Source organism: Hirundo rustica, chromosome 3 (genome assembly GCF_015227805.2).
Source record: "Hirundo rustica isolate bHirRus1 chromosome 3, bHirRus1.pri.v3, whole genome shotgun sequence".
Classification (NCBI taxonomy): Eukaryota; Metazoa; Chordata; class Aves; order Passeriformes; family Hirundinidae; genus Hirundo; species Hirundo rustica.
Genome location: NC_053452.1, coordinates 34,976,254 through 34,994,086, shown reverse-complemented (window position 1 = coordinate 34,994,086; position 17,833 = coordinate 34,976,254). Strand labels below are relative to the sequence as shown.

At 41.1% G+C, this 17,833-nt stretch overlaps 1 protein-coding gene across 1 annotated transcript in view; it reads left to right on the top strand.

Annotated features, from left to right (window-relative positions):
* Positions 1-17,833, top strand: part of LOC120750607 (protein ELYS) — a 39,742-nt gene that overhangs the window by 2,114 nt on the left and 19,795 nt on the right. Inside the window, exons 2-12 of the mRNA XM_040059481.2 lie at positions 2,934-3,060; positions 4,105-4,358; positions 7,575-7,755; positions 8,564-8,771; positions 9,612-9,728; positions 10,447-10,531; positions 14,710-14,860; positions 15,583-15,715; positions 15,801-15,982; positions 16,449-16,510; positions 17,342-17,470. Coding sequence (XP_039915415.1) covers positions 2,940-3,060; positions 4,105-4,358; positions 7,575-7,755; positions 8,564-8,771; positions 9,612-9,728; positions 10,447-10,531; positions 14,710-14,860; positions 15,583-15,715; positions 15,801-15,982; positions 16,449-16,510; positions 17,342-17,470 — 1,623 coding nt within the window. The 5' untranslated portion in view covers positions 2,934-2,939. The remainder of the gene's footprint in view (positions 1-2,933; positions 3,061-4,104; positions 4,359-7,574; positions 7,756-8,563; positions 8,772-9,611; positions 9,729-10,446; positions 10,532-14,709; positions 14,861-15,582; positions 15,716-15,800; positions 15,983-16,448; positions 16,511-17,341; positions 17,471-17,833) is intronic.

Here is a 17,833-nt window from a genome sequence, read left to right as displayed (position 1 = left end):
GATTTCTAACAGGCAGAAATGAGAATGTGATTGTAGTTACTGTTTCAAAGAGAGCAGAAATGCAGTTGCTGTTGGAATGTATCTCTTAAAGGAGAGGCTTCATGTCTTTGATCTAGATCTAAGTATTTCCCCTGTGTTTTGACTTCCTAGTAATTCTTGGTTTAACTTTGCAAAATTATTCAAGGAAAACATGTTTATAGAGATGTCACTATATATTGTTCATAATCTGTTATAAAGTTTATCAACCTTGTTCTGTGCCTGATTTCTGAAAAAAAAAAAACCAAACAAAAAGGTGTTTAAAATGGTAATTGCCTTACTGGAGGAAACCTGAGCATGCCTGATGCTGTGGTATTTTCATTTTCTACAAAAATGGTTCAGGTCTTGGAGTTCTACTTACTTGATGTTTCTTACTGGTGTTCATGGACTGATAAGCACTTTTTTTTAATATTGTGGGCAAGAGTACACTGTGTTAACATATGAGCTTTTCATCAGGGAAGAATTCTGTTTGGGATGGTGGGGAGTTTGGGATGGTGGGCAGTTCGTTTTTGAAACTCAGATCTCTCCAGTAGAGGGTGTTTAAAGCAGATTCCCAATTTGGCCGCACAAGGTTCTGTGCTCTTGGCACAGCAGGTAGACAGTCCAGGCAGGGTCACTCAGCGTGACTCATGGAGAGCATGCAGCTGAGAAGTTTCCTTGCATGCTCTTACCTGCCCTACTACCAGATATTTGTTCACTCTTTTCTGAAAACCATCTTGCTATTATTGTGGTATATGGTATTAATAATCATATGCTTACCACAAAGACATTGCCACACTTATTTACAATAAAAACCCCAAATTATTCACTGCAATAATTCTGGAATTTTGTGTTCTTTTCTGAAATTCCTTAATATATGTTGTCAGAGTCAGTGCTTTGTTAGGCTGGAGAAATGGGCTGACAGGAACCTTATGTAGTTTAGCAAGGGGAAGTGCCAGGTCCTGCACTGGGGAGGAACCACCCCAGGCACCGGTGTGTGCAGGGGCCTGCCCAACTGGAAAGCAGCTTGACAGAAAAGGCTCTGGGACACCCAGTTGGCCATGAGCCATCGCTGTGCCTCTGCAGCAAAGAAGGCTGATGGTATCCTGCCTGGGCTGCATGAGGAAGAACCTATGCCAGCAGGTAAAGGGAGGTGATCTGTCCTCTAGTGCAGTGCTGGTGAGGCCTCAGCTGGAATGCTGTGTCAGGTCCAGGCTCCCCAGGCTCTCAAGATGAGAGGTGGAGGTACGGGAGAGAGTGCAACGACGGGTCACATAGATGGTTAGAGGAGACTGGAGCAGCTCTTCGAGAAAAGGCTGGGAGACTGGGACTGTTCAGCCTGGAGAAGGCTCAGAGATCCTCATCAATGCACATAAATACCTGACCTGTAGGGTGTAAAGCAGATGGAGCCAGGAACATTCCAGTTGTGCCCGATGAAAGGAACATAAGCACACACTGAAACATTTCAAAGATGCTATTCATCAACCAGATGTGTCTGAATTAGTATTTGGTGTTATGGGTTACTCCTTAAATATACCCACTAAATTGTAATTAAACTAAGCAAGAATGCTGGTCAGATTTGAGGATTTTTACCCTCTGGAGCCGCTAGATGCAGTGCAGAAGTTGTCACTTGAAACTCATGGCAAGTACCAAAAGAGAAACTCAGCAAAACTACTGCAAGTAAGTTGTCCCACTTGGAACCTGATCTGTGCTAGTAGTGAATGCTGGCAGAGTGGTCAGGCTGGCTGGCTGCAGTACTGGCTTTGCCATCAGCAACTTTTTTGTCAAAATATTGACTTGTGCTTAGTGCAGCACCCTGACTTTCCTCCCTGTGCTTCAAACTCGTTGTTGTCCTGCTGGAGGCAGACAGGGGAACACAACCCAGCACTAGCGACCTGTGTGTAATATCTTGAGATGTCATGAAGAAAGCAGTACTGTTTGAACAAGACAATTGAATTTGTCTTGTCTTTCAGAGGCCTTCTCTATAAGCCAGATGACTTGCAAAACAGATACGTCAAGTAATTTATATTTTCATGCATATGGATTATCTCATACTTAGCCACCTGTTTAATCCTGTAAATCAGTTCAGCCCTTCAATTTTTCTACCAAACAAACAAAAAAAAAAGAAAAAAAAAAATCTGTCTTGACACACTGAAATACGAACTCTTGTGGAGCACCTGTATGGGCATGAGACTGAGAGGCCTAGAAATGTTTTCTCTAATACTGCAGAGATGTTATAAAGGCGAAAGGAAGGTAGGGACTGGAATCAGAAGTAAAAGGATTTCAGCAGAGAGAAGAACCAGTATTTTCAAGTGATGTGTTACATTCACCGCTTAAGTGTATGGAAAAATACTTCTAGTTGATGAGCTATGAAATTCAGTATTGCTTGAAAGTTAGCAGTATGTTTTCTGGAAGAATTTGAGAATGATTTTGGTCAAGAACTTTGTATTCCTGAATGCCAAAAATACACATAGAAAGAAAACGAGACATGACTGATCTGTGACATCTACTAGGAGACAATTGACACCAAATTATAATGTATTAAATCAAGGGAAAGGGCAGAGAGTTATACTTCTTACTGAGAAGCTTTTTAAAATAGGATTTTTCTGACATCACATCTTGCTAACCTGTATGAGTAAGCTTGAATTTGGTGTGCTGATCTATTTCCTCTTATTTATCTTGTCCATCCCTCTGTGTCACTTTTTGTTGGCAATCTTGTAGGCATAAGAAAAGCTCAAGATTCTTCTCTTGCTCTGCTGTGAGATGAAAAAATGTCCCAAGTGCCATTTCCTATAAGCAAAAAAAGAGCTACAAATGATGTATGGGAGATTTGTCACTGCATACTAATGAAGCTTAGGTCAGTCTCAAAGATATTTATGGCTGACATGAGTATTTTTGACTTTTTTCTTCATTTACAGTGAAGAATGCGAGACCTAACGGCTCAGGTAACGAGCAGTCTGCTGCAATTTCCAGAGGTGACTGTTGAGGCACTCGGGGAAGATGAGATCACCCTAGACTCTGTGCTGTGTGGGAAGTTTTCTGGAGGTGAGCATTTTCCTTTGAATTTGGATTTGGTATACCGTTGTTCTTGCCTGAAGCCCAGGGCCATGGCACCAGGTTGGTTCTGTTCAATGAAATGCTTCAGGTTCTGATAGTGCTGACAGGATATTTTACCAATTAGAAGTGCTAAGCATTGAAAGTGCAACAGCCTGCACCATTTGTGTGCTGTTTAACTAATGGAGCTGAGCATGCCCTCCTCAGTTTTGAATGAAATAGAGGGCAGTTTCCAAGGAAGACGTAGTGTTGTTTTGGGATGTAATTCTTTGTACCAGCTCAAGCACTGCCCACGTGTTTCCAAGGTATTTAATTGGATGCGGATGAGGACCCAGTGAGAGTTGCTGAGAGCAGCTGAGCAGATTAGGCAGTGATGTGAAGGTAGAGCTGGATGCCTGTCTGGATGTCTGGGCTTCTGTTGAGACCAGGTAGAATCTTACCTGCCTGACTGTACGTGCAGCAATGGAGCTAATCCTCCCTTTGAGCTTGAAGTGGCTCAGTAAAGGAACAAGTGTTAAACTCTTCAGTGAAACGACACTTGTTAAACTCTGGGATCAGCAGGTGTAAAAGTTGAAATGTACGGCTGCAGTGCCCATTTTAAGATAACTTCCTGTCCGAATCCCTGCCCAGAGTAGTTGTGTGTCCAGCAGAATTCTTAAGTGGAAATGAATTGGTTTAGACGGGCTGTATTTGACGTATGCTTTGAGACTTGTGTTCCTGTGCATAAATAGGTGTTTTCTGGCAAAACCAAGCCAAGTGTGGTGTATGGACTTGAGCTCAGTGTATTGTAATCTTTATCCCAAAGAGTCAACGTTCTCGAGTGCAGGAATGCCAAGTACAAATGCAAAAGAAGGGGGTTATTAATTTCAAGATGTATTGGTTGAGGATTGCAAGGGGTGATTGGAAATCATGGTCCAGATGCAGGTAGGTTGTCCTTCCTCCCTGTGGTGCGTGTGAGGGAAAGGCCCGGTGCGGTTGCTGTTGTTTGAGTTCTTGTGCTGGGGGTTGCTGAGTGGTGTTTGTTGTCCCTCGCAGGCAGAAGTGGCCTGGCGTGGCTGGCGTGTGGCCCGCAGCTGGAGGTGGTGAACTCGGTGACAGGAGAGCGGCTCTCTGCGTATCGCTTCAGCGGAGTGAACGAGCAGCCTCCCGCCGTCCGCGTGGTGAAGGAGTTTTCCTGGCAGAAGAGGACTGGGCTCCTGGTTGGGTTGGAGGAAGCAGAGGGAAGTGTTCTCTGTCTGTACGACCTTGGCATCTCAAGAGTGGTCAAAGCAGTTGTTCTACCAGGAAGGGTATGTACCTTTTTGGAAAATGAAGATTTGGTGCTGCATAATCCTGTTTCAAGAAAATCTCTTCGGCATCTCTTTGTATGACTTACCCTTTTTATATTGCATTAACATATTGTCAGTTCAGATTAACCAGTCAAGAAACCTTGATGTAAAATCTTGGACTTAGCAGTAGCATTATCTTTTGTGTTTATTGTGAAAAACGTATTGTAGAGCACATATTGATGTAATTCTCCACTTTTAAACAAAAGGCGTTGAAAACCTTTTTTTTTCCAGAGCAAAAAAGAAAACGCCACTTATGGCGTTTGTAATATACCTCTTTTAAATGGCTAATTTCTGTCAGAATAACTGTCCTTAAAAGTATCTCAGACTCCCATCATTGTGCTGTTAATGACTTCGACATGTTCCCATCAGTCTCAGACTAGGAAGCAGGTGACTTGGGAACAGAACAGATTTTTCTATTATTTTAAGATTGGGGAAAAGATTTTAGTGAGTTAACTGTCAGACTGTTGGCAGATTGACTTGCCTTGAATCTCTGCTTGTTGAATATAGTGTTTGTGTAGATGGGATACAGTGGTGTAATGGCAATAGTTTTTTCTGCCTTCTGTAACCCTTGAACTCAAATGATGTATTGTCCCTGTGTCTCGTAAACATAGCTGAAACAAGAATCAGGTGAAGTTATCAAAACATCCAGATTCACGTCTTAGAATCTGCAACAAATAAATACTTACTACTCAGCTTTCCCTAACATTTGGTTTGACTTGCTAGAGTAAAGGTGGAAGTGTTGTTGGTAGTAGTAAGCATTTGTGTTGTGGTAAGTTCTGGAGATAATGAGTTGAATCAGTCTTCAAGAGTGTTTTGCTTATCTGCTCAAGTTGTAGATGGAGAGGCAAGCTGTGTGATAGCATGAACACATAATCAATAAGTAAATTTTGGTAAGTGATGTTGGTGTGTTAGGTTTTATTTCTTCTATCTAAGTAAGCTAGGAAAAGCAAAGGTTAAGAAGTAAGGATTATGTTGCATGTTGAATCCGTAGCTGCGGAAGTGTTTTGAAATAGAAGCTAGTACCAACAATCTTAGTTATCCAAGTTATATTAGAGAGTTGTTTGGTACGACAAAAACTGGTTCAGGAGCAAAGATGATGAAGCCCTGCAGGAAAGAGTTGGCTGTTGTGTGAGGAAGGCTCGGAATTTTGAAATAAAGCCAAAGCTGCTCTGAAAGTTTTGCTCTTACCCACTGAAAGCTCTTGATGACAAGTATGTTTGTTCTGTTGCTTTCCTTTTGCTTCCTATGTCTTTGGTATTGCTCTAGTTAAGTCAGCATAGTCAGGACACAGGTATTGCTAATTGGACTGTTAACTTTCAGGCTGAGTGGAGGCAAGGGTAAGCAAAAACAAGTAGATAAAACTTGCACCTAGCTGCTGTCCATATGTTTTGAATTCTTTCAGAAACTCATATTTGCATATTATGTAATGTATAGTTTGGGGGGGGGGATGATATGCATGAATGTTTCTCTGATTTTCAGATTGATTATTTTTAAAGGAAAAATGTGGATCTTTTCTTAACATCACTCCTTGAAGTTTTGTCATTACTCTTTTAAACCTTTAATGAGCACTGTGTTTTGGAACTATTTTCTCAACAGGTATAACTTCTGTGGACAGCTGAGTTGTACAGTTTAACTTAGAGCAACTCTGCTTCAAGGTGTCAAGTTGTTAGTGTATTAATACAGGGTGTTTATTGTGACTGTGCCACTGCTTTTCAGTGTAATAATGGATGTTGAGGCATTCAGAAAATAAAGAAATGAGCTAAAAAACACAGACTCAGGAGCTTAGAATTTTGGCATATTTTTGCATGTGTCTGTGAGTGTCTCTCAGTGCCCTCTTGATATATGTATGAAATGCAGCAGGAGACTGAAAATGCTAAAGAGTATGATTTGAGTTGGATTCTGAATTAAAAACATGAATTACATTGAATTGTTTTATAAAAGTTGCATGTTTCAGAACTGTTGCATGGTATTTTCCCAAATTTTCCTGGTTTGTATGAGGCAGAAGGGCAGCATTCAGATTCAGTGAGCTGAGAAAAGTTTTCTTTGTTCTTTCCCAGAATGAGTTGGCAAAGCACTAGGAGAATAGGAAAAAGCAGTGCATAGCATAGTGGAAAAATATGTCATTTCAGGAGCTTCTACATGGAAAATTGAAGTAACCAGGGAACATTTTTGGAAGCCTCTATGCAAAGCTAGTAAAGATTCATTTGGAGCCAGTTGTACAATGAAAAAAACAACTTGGAAAAAAGTTACACGCAAAACTTGAAGCTCAACTAATTGTCCAGCAAGACGTGTTCTGTATTTCCTCATCGCAGTCACCAACATTTGGAACACAGGAATCTGAATAATCAAAATACATTTGGTCGTCCTCTGAGCAGTAGAGAAGATTGAAAATTTAATTTGAATCTTAGGAATTCTGAAGGAAAACCAAGTTTCCTAAATAACTATAAGTGGAGTTCTTGTGACCAAGATGAAAGGTGAAGTGTGTGGCCAGGCAGTGCAGTCATAAGCAAGTGCTTGATACGGGAGAGGAGAAAACTTCAGGGGCCTTAAGGGTTTGGATATTTTCCCCCACTTCTGGGAGTAAATAACCTGCATAAAAAGATGGACGGCCTTGTGACGCTCACTGCTTTGTTTTCAGACAAACCTTTGTTGCTGATGTAGAGCTGTCTGCTTTGATGGTGCTGTATCTGTAAGAGGCCACAAGATAGCCTCTGTTCCTGTATTGTCCAGCTTTAGTGCAGGAGCCCTGGTGACTGTGCTAGAGTGGTCAGAATTGTCCTGGGTGTGCTGTGGGTGCTGAAGGGTCTGTCTTCAGCTTGTGCTGAGGTCGTGGGGACTGCTTGGGCTGTCAGGGAGCAGAGAGAGCTCCTGCCTCAGGCTGAGCAAGTTCTTGCTGTTGGTTTAGGCTGCCTTTTAGTTTTCCTTACCATCTCTGAGAGTGCTGGTGTGCATTTAAAATTTTTGTTGGGATATTATCAATCAGTGGTGGTGATGACCAGCATAGATTTTAGTAAGCCAGCATCTCCCTCCAGCTGTTTCTAGGAATGTGTCATTCCTGTGGAAATCTTATCCTGTATTTCCTTTCCTGTTTGTGATGTGCTGATGCTGGCTTCCCTTCTGAGTGGTTTCTCTCGAGCCTGTCCAAGAGCTTTGCCATTAACCCGCAGTTCCCTGCAGGTGACTGCCATCGAACCCATCAGCAATGACGGCGGCGCCAGCGTGAGCACCCGGCACCTGCACCAGAGTCTGCGATGGCTCTTTGGAGTGGCAGCCGTGGCCACAGATGTTGGCCATGTCCTTCTGGTTGACCTTTGCTTGGATGATTTATCTTGCAGTCAGAATGAAGTAGAAGCATCGGGTAAGCTGCAGTTTTTAAACTTGAATTTAGAAGTAAGAGAATTTGTTTCTTTTCAAAAACCAGCTTTTGAAAAAAAACAACCGAGTCCCACTAAAAATCCCAGCACGCTGATGAACTTCTGACATTGCTGACTGCAGCTGGCAGTTTGATAATGTATGGTCCTGAACTAGTCCAAAGATGGGATTGGCTTAATAGTCCTCCTGATGTTAAGAAGGCCTCTTGCTGCCCACATCCCTTTGTCTTTGTGATTCTTACCAGTGGGCTGTAGGAATTTTTCTGTTTGAGTCAGTGCAGCTGTGTGGTGGGAAGTTGTGTCAGAGGTACCATAATTCTTGTCAGTGTCCTCCTGTTGCCATTAATGACTTGGGGCGAGCTTTAGGCTCGTGTTTTAAAACAAATCTGGCTTATCAAAGCTCCTGCATTTGGGGGAATGAATTTGGCAGTTTGTGTTTTCAGATTGCGTTCACTGTTTTGGCAGTTGTAAGAGTGGCTTCAGGAGTTCATGTCCCTTCCAGTAGCTTCATCATGAGACCCAAACTCCTGATTTATAGGGTCCCAGAAGAATTTGACTACAATGGCTACATTTGTACTCAGTTTTGAAACAGGAGTGACAATACCTGTGCCATTGGAGAGTCCTTCTGTTCTCTGAATGGGTGCAGAAAGAAGGAACAGCAGAAAAGGTGTAGCAGAAATGGGTGTTTTGCCTGGCACGGTAGGATTAGATAATACATGTTGTCTAATCACATCAGTTTAAAATGCAGTGGAAGTGGCATAATGCATTCATTCCTTTCTGCTTTTTTGTGTGTAGATCTAGAAGTTGTCACTAGAATTCCTGCTGAAGTTCCACAAAGAAGAGAAGCTGTGATCAGGGAAGGGAGGCATCTCTGTTTTCAATTACGCAGTCCTTCAGGAACAGCAGTATCCACCCTGTGCTACATAAGCAGAAGCAACCAGCTCGTTGTGGGTTTTTCTGATGGCTACTTGTCACTATGGAATATGAAAATGTTGAAAAGGGAGTAAGTAGTCACTTCCACTTGGCTGGGCTTGAAGGTGCAGGAGTCCCAATTTTTCGGCTTCAGGAAGTCATGCAGTACGAATATGAGTGATCTTATTTTTATCAGTCAGTTTGTTCTGTCCAGTAGCATTTGTTGAACTCAGACAATGTGTGTGTTTCTGGTAAAGATTTTAGGAAGGTGCAGAGCCAGTTACTGCAGTTAGGGCTTCCCCTGGAAGGCTTCACTTGTGAATAATGTGATTTTGGTGATAATATTCTTTAAAATGTCCATGATGGATCTGGTGAGACAGGATAATTCAATAGCTGATCTGTGCCTGAAAACTTATTCTTTTCTACACTTCGGCCTTGATGGAAGTTGGTGATTGACTCATTCACAGGCAAAGATGCATATGTGAATGAAAGTTTGTTTGGAAGACTTGAAGATCAGAATAAGGGATACATAAATTTATAAGCAATAGTGAAATTTAGAGGTGCTTTGAAATCTGCCACTTGAAATATATGACCACATTCAGATAGGTGTTAATTAAGGAAATCCACAGTGCCTCACCAGAAACTACATATGTTATGGATGTGTCGTGGATGCATAAATAGACAGTGGGCATAAATAGAAAATATTGCCAAGAAAATATTGTGAAGGTGAAACTGAAGTTGGGAAGACAAATACTTAAGATGTAGTGGCTTGTCAGTCATCAGTTGTTTTAGATGGAAGTAGACCCTCCTGTATTTTGAGGAGAAGCATGCAAGCTGGTTTTTTCCCGGGAGACGCTTCTACCCTTCTACAAACAGCAGAGCCAGGAGGCTCTCCTTTTTTCTATATTAATTTTTTCTTTTAAACCTGTAGTCACCACTCCCAGCTTGAAGGAGGAAGGATTCCTGTATATGCAGTTACTTTTCAAGAGCCTGAGAATGATCCTCGCAATTGTTGCTACTTGTGGGCTGTTCAGTCTACACAACAAAGGTGAAAAAATCTTGCCATAAGTCACTGTTTGTTTTTTTTTTTAAATATTTATTCACATTCGGTTGATATCTGTGTATTCATTTTGTTTATTTAACTGTAGAGGAGGTGAAAATTGCTAAGCTAAGCTTATGGTACAATTTTTTTCAGGATTTTACACTTGGAAAGAGGGATTGACTCTTTCCTACCTTGTGAAAAAGGCAAAGGAAACAGAGGCTATATTTTTGTGCTGGTGGTCTCAAATGATTTCCCTTGTTTCTTGATGACTGCTTCAAGATTTGTTCAGTATTCCCACCATGATACTCAATACCATTTAAGTGGTTTACGCTGCAGATGCAAAACAGTGAACATCATCTTAGCAAGCTACTTAATCAGCCCAGCTGTTCATAGAGCGGCAGTTTTCTTGAACTTGAACTTCAAAGCAGTTTTAATGGAGAACACTTTGTTGTTGTGAGCTATTTCCAACAATTTTATGTCCATGTTGCATATTAAAGCTTTCCAGTGGTATAGTTAGCATTTGTCCCTGCAGCTGTTTGTGTCAAAATTTCCTCCTTTCTGTTTTAGTGGCTGAATGTGACCAATTATCATGTTTTGGGAAGCAGTGTGTTTCTTTCCAGCCAGAGCATGCTGTTAAGTTAGTTTCAGCCTAGATCTAATGAAATGATAATGAGGATTGTAAAGCAGCTTTGTAATCAAATCTCCTCATTTATACCTTTTTCAGTGAAGGTGATGTTGTGAGTTTACACCTGTTGCAGTTAGCATTTGGTGACAGGAAACGCCTGGCATCAGGACAAGTCATGTATGAGGTAAGACGAGCTTGTATGTGAGAAGATGAAAATAGTAATTTTGTCTAAGTAAGGATCAGTTAAGTTGACCAGATTAATACTTACCATGAAAGATCAGTAAGACTCAAGAAAAAAATCTTTTGATGAGTCTTTTTAGGCATTCTTTTGTCCATACTTTTCAAAACAAGTCATAGAATCATAGAATGGTTGTGGTTGGAAGACCTTAAATGTAGTCTAATTACAATCCCCTGCCATGGGTATGGATCAGTTTTCTCAAAGCCCCATCCACCCTGGCCTTGAACACTTCCAGGGATAGCATCTATAGCATCTCTGAGCAGCCTCACCTCCAGATCCTTGCCGCTCCCACAGTAAAAAATTTCTTCCTAACATCTAATCTACATCTCTCCTGTTTTAGTTGAAAACCCCTTCTCCTTTGTCCTGTCACTATCTGCCCTTGCAAGTTTCCCTCTTTTTTATAAGCTCCCTTTACATGCTGAAAGGCTGCACTAGGTCTCCCAGGGTGAGGTTGGATTTCTGGGCTGTGAGTGCATATTGCTTGTCTGCCAAAACCCCTGTGTTCTTCTTGGCAGGGCTGTTCTCTGTCATTTCTCCCAGTCTGTAGTCATGTGTGGGAGTGCCTCATTCCAGGTGCAGCACCTTGCACTTGGGCTTGCTGACCTTCATGTCATGAGATTCCCATTGGCCCACCTCTCAGATCCCTCTGGGTGACATCCCAGCCTTTTGTTTTGTCAAGTGCACTTTCCAGTTTTGTGTCATCTGCAAACTTGCTTAAGGTGCACTGATCTCACTGTTTGTGTCATCGATAAAGATATTAAAGAGCAGCAGTCCCCACACAGGTTTCTGAGGGACACCACTCAACATCAGCCTATGCCTGGAGATAGAGCTGTTGCCCAAAACTCTCTGGCTTGGTCCTTCCAACCAGTTCCTTACCCACGGAGTAGTCCGCCCTTCAAATCTGCCTGTCTTCAATTTAGAGATGGTGATGTCATGAGGGATTGTGTCAAAGACCTTGTAGAAGTCTAGGTAGATGACATCGGTCAATTTTCCCTTGTCAAGTGTTTCAGTCACTCCATCATAGAAGATGACCAGATTGGTCAGACACAATCTGTCCACACTGAAGCCGTACAATTTTGTACTTCAGTGCCATGTGTTCCAGCTAGATTCATGTGCAGAGCGCTCTTATACATCTGCTTCCTGAAGAGGAAATGGCTATTACAAATGAAATTACTCTTTAATTTAAATGTTGCATAAATGGCATGTAGGAAGAGAAGACAAGGCTTTGAATAGCTTTGTGTTACTAAACTGTAGATTTGAGGAAGCTTCTCTCTGTCTCCCTTTCTTACAATATGATCATATATATCTCTTTATACATTTCTGATCATTGTTTTATAATCTTGTTTTTCTTTTAAATGCTCTCAGCCTGACTTCAAATACGCCTACAAAAATACCTACAATGTCTCTTCAGTATTGATTCTGAAGCTCAGTAGCCGTACAGATGGCTCTTTTTTTTAAGTTTTGGGTGGGTCATCTCTGAAATCTACTCTTAAAGCCAGCAGAAGATGTACATGCAATGTACAGTGGTATGATTTGGTCAGAAAAGTCTCCATAAATTTTTAGAACTGGTTCCAGAAATGCTGTGGTATAGAATAGATAAAATATGTAAAATATGGAAGAGGTATCATTAGGTCTCAGATAATCTTAACAGGGACAGGAGGTCCCTCTATAGTGTTTAATTCTATTCAGCAATATGCATGAAACTCTAACTAAAGATCTTTTAGATGGGAAAGTAATCTTAATTCAGAGCAAGTCTCTCCTCCTATTTGACACTTGCTCTTGTATGTTCTCAGTAGTACAAAATGACATTGAGGTAATCCTTGGACTGTGGTTTGAAGTCTCCTTTTTATAGGGACTTCGAGTTTTGAATTTTTTGAATGAGTTTAAATTCTGTTCTTTTTCCTTTTATCTATAGGAAAGAGCCGTTTCTTTAAAATACATCATCTATCACGGTGATGAAGTAGAAATACTTTGCAGTGGTTCAACATGTCTGAATATGCATGTCTTCATGCACAGTTTTTAAATGACAAAAATATACAGGGCTCTAGAGGAAGAGAACACGTTTGTTTGGGGTTTATTTTGGTTTTTGGTGGGGTTTTTGGTTTTGGGTGGGTTTGTTTTGTTTTGGTCTTTCTGCTTGTTTTTTTGAGGGCTTTCATTGCAGTTCACTCCTGCATCTTGTAGTGCTCTAAGCACTTTGGCAGGTTAAAAGTTGTTCTTAGCAACATTTTTATGACAAAGACAATTTCTTTTACTGTGTACTGCATTGGGGAAAAAGCAATTGTCTGTTTCTCTTGTGGTAACTACTTTTTTCCATCTGAACAATTTAATGTTAAAATGTGAGACCTTTAACTATTTGGGAGTTGTCTAGGTTTTCTTTTCTGAACAAGATGTGACAAAAGTCAGTTTTTATACCTCAGAGGTCTGAAATGTTTCATCAGTCTTTAAAAATGGATTTACTAGAAATTCCGGTTAACACTTTAAAAAAAGGCACAAAAAAAGCACAATCACACAAAGTGATCAAAAATGTTACCATGTTTGTGACTTGGAAAACCTGTGGTGTAGTTAAAGACTTGGAACCCTCTACAGACTATACAACCAGTAGTACATTCACAGGCACGTGTTGAAAGATTATAACAGGAACCAATCTTAGAAGGCTGTTGAAGAGAGCTGAACGTCTGCACCCTCTGAGGAGGTAAGACAGGTTCTTCAGCTGGCTTACAGATAAACCACTTAATTGTGTAGTTTCTTGCTGGGACCTGATAGCATCTACTGCCAAAAAATCTTCCCTAAACAATTCTTAATCCCTCCCCAAAGGGTGCATCACAACAGGATCTGTGTTCCCCAGTGGATGCTTAAGTGTCAGAATACTTTTTGTTGTCACAGATTGGTCAGTATGACATAATTGCTGTCTGCCTACACGTCTGAATCAAACTTCTTGTCAGTCTTCAGTGGCATAAAATTTAAGAATTGTTCCCATTTGCCAGGCCAGGCTTGAGTAAATGAGGAGATCTATTGCCACTCCTTGTTTACTGAGTAGAAGTCACAGGAACTTAAACACTTGTCTGCTTACATCACTGCTGTATGTCCCAGGAATCAGACTTTGAGGCTGTGGAACCATGCAACTTTATATCATGGTAAACGTCAGAAATTGAACTTTTGGAACGTGTTTTTTTGAAAACATCTGTCAAACTTGAGTCTCTGTTACCTTCAGGGCTTGTTTAAATCTGCTCAAGTAAGAAAACCAAAAGATAGGCTTAAATTAGGCTTTCAAAGACCTCTTTTAGATCATCTCTGCTGTATCTTGCAGATCAGTTCATGGTCATTACCTTTGTTCTACACAAGGCTTGTGTACAGTCTCTACATTCATATCAGAGTCTGACCAGTGCAACTCCTTTGAAAACTGTCCTGTTTATCTGGTCTGGAACATCGTTGCTTAATATCTTCTGTGCACTGGAGTTTCTTAACTTAGATTTGCTTGCCCCAGCGTGGAAAACTTAAAATATGCAGCTTTGGTTAGGAAGTTGTCTTTGGCAGGAACTATTTGGTATTACTTTCTCCTTCCCCTCTGCGCTGAATTTATGTGAGAGTGGCTCTTCATATATGAATGAAAGCTGAAATTTCTCGTCATTGGAATTAATACTGGACAGGTTTATGGAATTTTAGTGCTTTATCTTGTGGAACTGTCTTTTGGAATGGTGAACTTCTTGTTCAGGACATCATCTCTGTTAAAATTTGTTTTAGTGATTAGTTATCGTACAGTGAAGATGAGGTTCTTTGCTCTTAGGCTTCATGTTAATTTTTCAAAGAGATGGTTTTGATTTTTCTTGTCTACCCTGCATATATCTGTTACTTCCAAAATTCCTTAATAAAATAGCATGAACTGATAATGCTTCAGAGCAAAGTTTTGCTAAGGAAATTCTAATACTTGAAAACATGCAAAGCCTTTTCAGCCAGTATGTTACAATTTCACACTTAATTCTCTTGAATGTCAGATGTAGTTTTTATTTGCTATCAGAAATAAGTTCATTGGAAAGAAACAATACAATATGCATGTTACATTGGATATATACATTCTTTCTTAGTAGATTTAATTAAAATTACCTTCTTTTTTTCCCACCCAGGGTTTGGAATACTGTGATGAAAGGTACAGTTTAGCTCTCACTGGTGGAATCTTTCCCTTGAGAGGGCAGACCAGCAATACTAAATTACTCAGCTGTCAGACCATAGAAAAATTTCGCAACCATGCTGACAGAGAGGACGGTGTCAATGAAGGTTTGTTCTGATGTCCCTGCTTGGTTATTCCTAACTACATGGTTTGGAAATCTAAGCAATGAATGCTGTTCTGTACCTTCAGTCTTAAAGTTTTATATATTCACCTAGCTGACTTTATTGGGCTTAGTAAAAAAGAAAACTTGTTTGCTGAAGTCATGTGGGACTTTTTTCTCTCTAGGAACATCATTCTTTAAGGGAAAGCATAGGTTTTATTTTATGTTTGCTGGGATGCAAGAGCAGTGTATGGGGTGATCTGTATACGGCTGGTCAGTCAGTTTGTTCTGCCAGTTGTCTGCATTGAACAGTAAGATCATTCTGTCTATTGCTTAGGAGTGTTACCTGATTTTTTATTTTCCTGTTCAAACCTGTGGCTGCATCCATTTATCACCTGGTCACTAGTGGTGTTCCCCAGGGCTCAGTATTGGAGCCAGTTCTATTTGATATCTTTTTTTGATGATCTGAATGAACAACATGATGAGGTAATAATTGTATATTTGGTTTGTTTTGAAATGGATACAATTTCAACAAGAAAAAGAGGCAGTATGACTAAAACCTATCATATGGACTTTTGCTACTTTGTATATTGTTTTTAACATTCTTAATAAAGTGTTGTGTTACGTGAGTGGAATTACAGAATTAAGCCAAAATAGAAACTGATGATGTAAAACCAGCAAATATCTCATATTTTCTGCAGTAAGAAACAATGTCTTGTCTTTTGACAGTCATCTCTCCTGACACAAGTGTATCAATCTTCTGTTGGCAAGTGAATACCTATGGTCAGGGAAAACCATCTACTTATTTGGGTGTGTTTGACATCAATCGCTGGTATCACGCCCAAATGCCAGACTCACTGAGGTAGGTTTTAATCAAGTGCTTTCAATATCCCTACAAAGGTTAATTTGAAAATTGCTGTTGCGCTGATGCCCTTGTTTTCTTTAAGGCCAGAAGAACTCCTTCATGATTGCCCCTATTTTGCACTGTGGTCACTGGATCCTGTAATAAGCATGACTTCTCCAAACCTCATTTTGGATATTCTGGTACACGAGCGTAGTCTAAGTCGGGGGGTTCCTCCTTCTTATCCACCACCTGAACAGTTCTTTAATCCAAGCACCTACAATTTTGGTAGGTATTTCTCGGCTGTCCATTTGAATAGTGACAAGCTTCAGTGGAGGTCCCTTGCTATTTAGTGATTTCTCTTTCTTTCTTTGTCACACAAACACCAAACCAAAAAAAGCCTCACAAACGTTCTCAAACCTGGTTACCTTGTCCTGACCAGGTACTTAACTCTTGTGAGACATATCTGACAGGCTGCTGAGTTTTGGGTTTGGGGGCTCCTGTAACGTAGCCTGGGAAGGGGTGATGCTCATGAAATGAAATGCCTTTGAGCTGAGGCCCAAAGCACAGCACCTGGGTAGCACTCGAGCTTAAGTTTCTACAGACAGACAGTAACTACTTTTTCAGGGGAGTGTGTAAGTGATGTGAAGAAGGAACGGGGTGCTGGAGGTTTGACTCTGCAGACAGCAGTGTTTAAAAAGCACAGACTGGTGATCAGGTAACAATGTCTGTTAAATGTTCCTTGTTTCTGCAGATGTGACGTGTTTGCTCAGCTCAGGAGTTGTTCACATGACTTGCACGGGCTTCCAGAAGGAGGTGACCTTTTTTCCTGTATCTCTGTTGAGACTGTCAAGAGATGAACCTTTTCTAACTTTCCTCTTGCAGTGCTTTGAGTGTCAGAGACCGCTTCATGCTCCCACTGTCCATCCACATGCATGACTGCAGTCATACCCTGCCAGTTTCATGCCAGTGGTGGTGTTTTAGGGAGGCATGAGCAGGGATTGAATGGCTAGAAAGGAATGCAGCGTTGCTGTAGTAGGAAGGAGGAGTGTGGTGGAAGTTGGGGAAAGTGTTTACTTTGTACTGCCTGCCTAGTGTGAAGTTAGGGTTTTGACCCTGCTGGACTTGAGGAAGGAGGACAGCATGGAGAAAGGGAAAGGTGATTAAACTGTTTAAGAAATACATGTTTTTTCTCTCAACCTTGGCCAAATTCTCACTTCTGAAACACTGCACAGCTTGTGACAAACCCTTTCAAAGTAAGTTCCAGCTCACTAGATATACCCATATAAATCATCTTCCGCAAAAGTCCATAGTCTTTCAAAGAGCGGTTTGTAGTTGTATTAGTTTTAACTTTCCAGAGTTTAATTTGTGTCAATGTTCAGGGAAAAGCAAGGCCTGTGTTTCGACAGGCTGGAAAATACTTTCTTTCCTTCAGCATTGCAAGGGTTTTTTTCTTCTATTTGTGGTTTTTTTAGAAAATGGAACCCTTAGCGTGCTGCTGTCTTTAAGGCTCTACAAAGCAACGCTTACCAAAATTGCTCACCTAAAGCCTGCTGCTACTAATGCAGCTTTCTGACAGTCTGAGTTGATCCAGAAGCTTAGTGATTGAATGCTGTCTTAATCTGTGTGTTTTGATTAATGTTTCAGACCCTGAAGTTTTTGAAGAAATCTGGTCCTTTAATAAGTGAAGCCATTCGTGACAGCTACACTCGGTGTCTTGTTGCTGGCTTGCTGTCTCCAAGACTGGTTGATGTCCAGCCCTCCAGCCTGACTCAGGTGAGTGTACACTGGGCAGGCAATCCAGGGGGAAACAGATCCATCTTGTCTCAAGGCTGTGGAGGCTTTAAGACCATGATTTTTGATTGCAAGCTGCTCTGGCAGGTGGATTTTGAGATACAATTAACAGAATATTCTTAGATCCACTCTTCTGACTGGGAACAGCCCTAAGATGTCTGTCTTTGGTGACCCGTCAGTAACTGCAGGCCGCAGGCTGCATGCAGAAGCAGTCAGTGCTGGGCATGTGCAGCAGCAAGCAGCTTTCCCTGGGAACTGCCTTCATCCTCTCCATGCCCTCAGTGACTCAGAGCCTTGGGTGCAGTGCAGTAGGTGTCTGTGAAGGTCTCTCGGATGTGCACTACT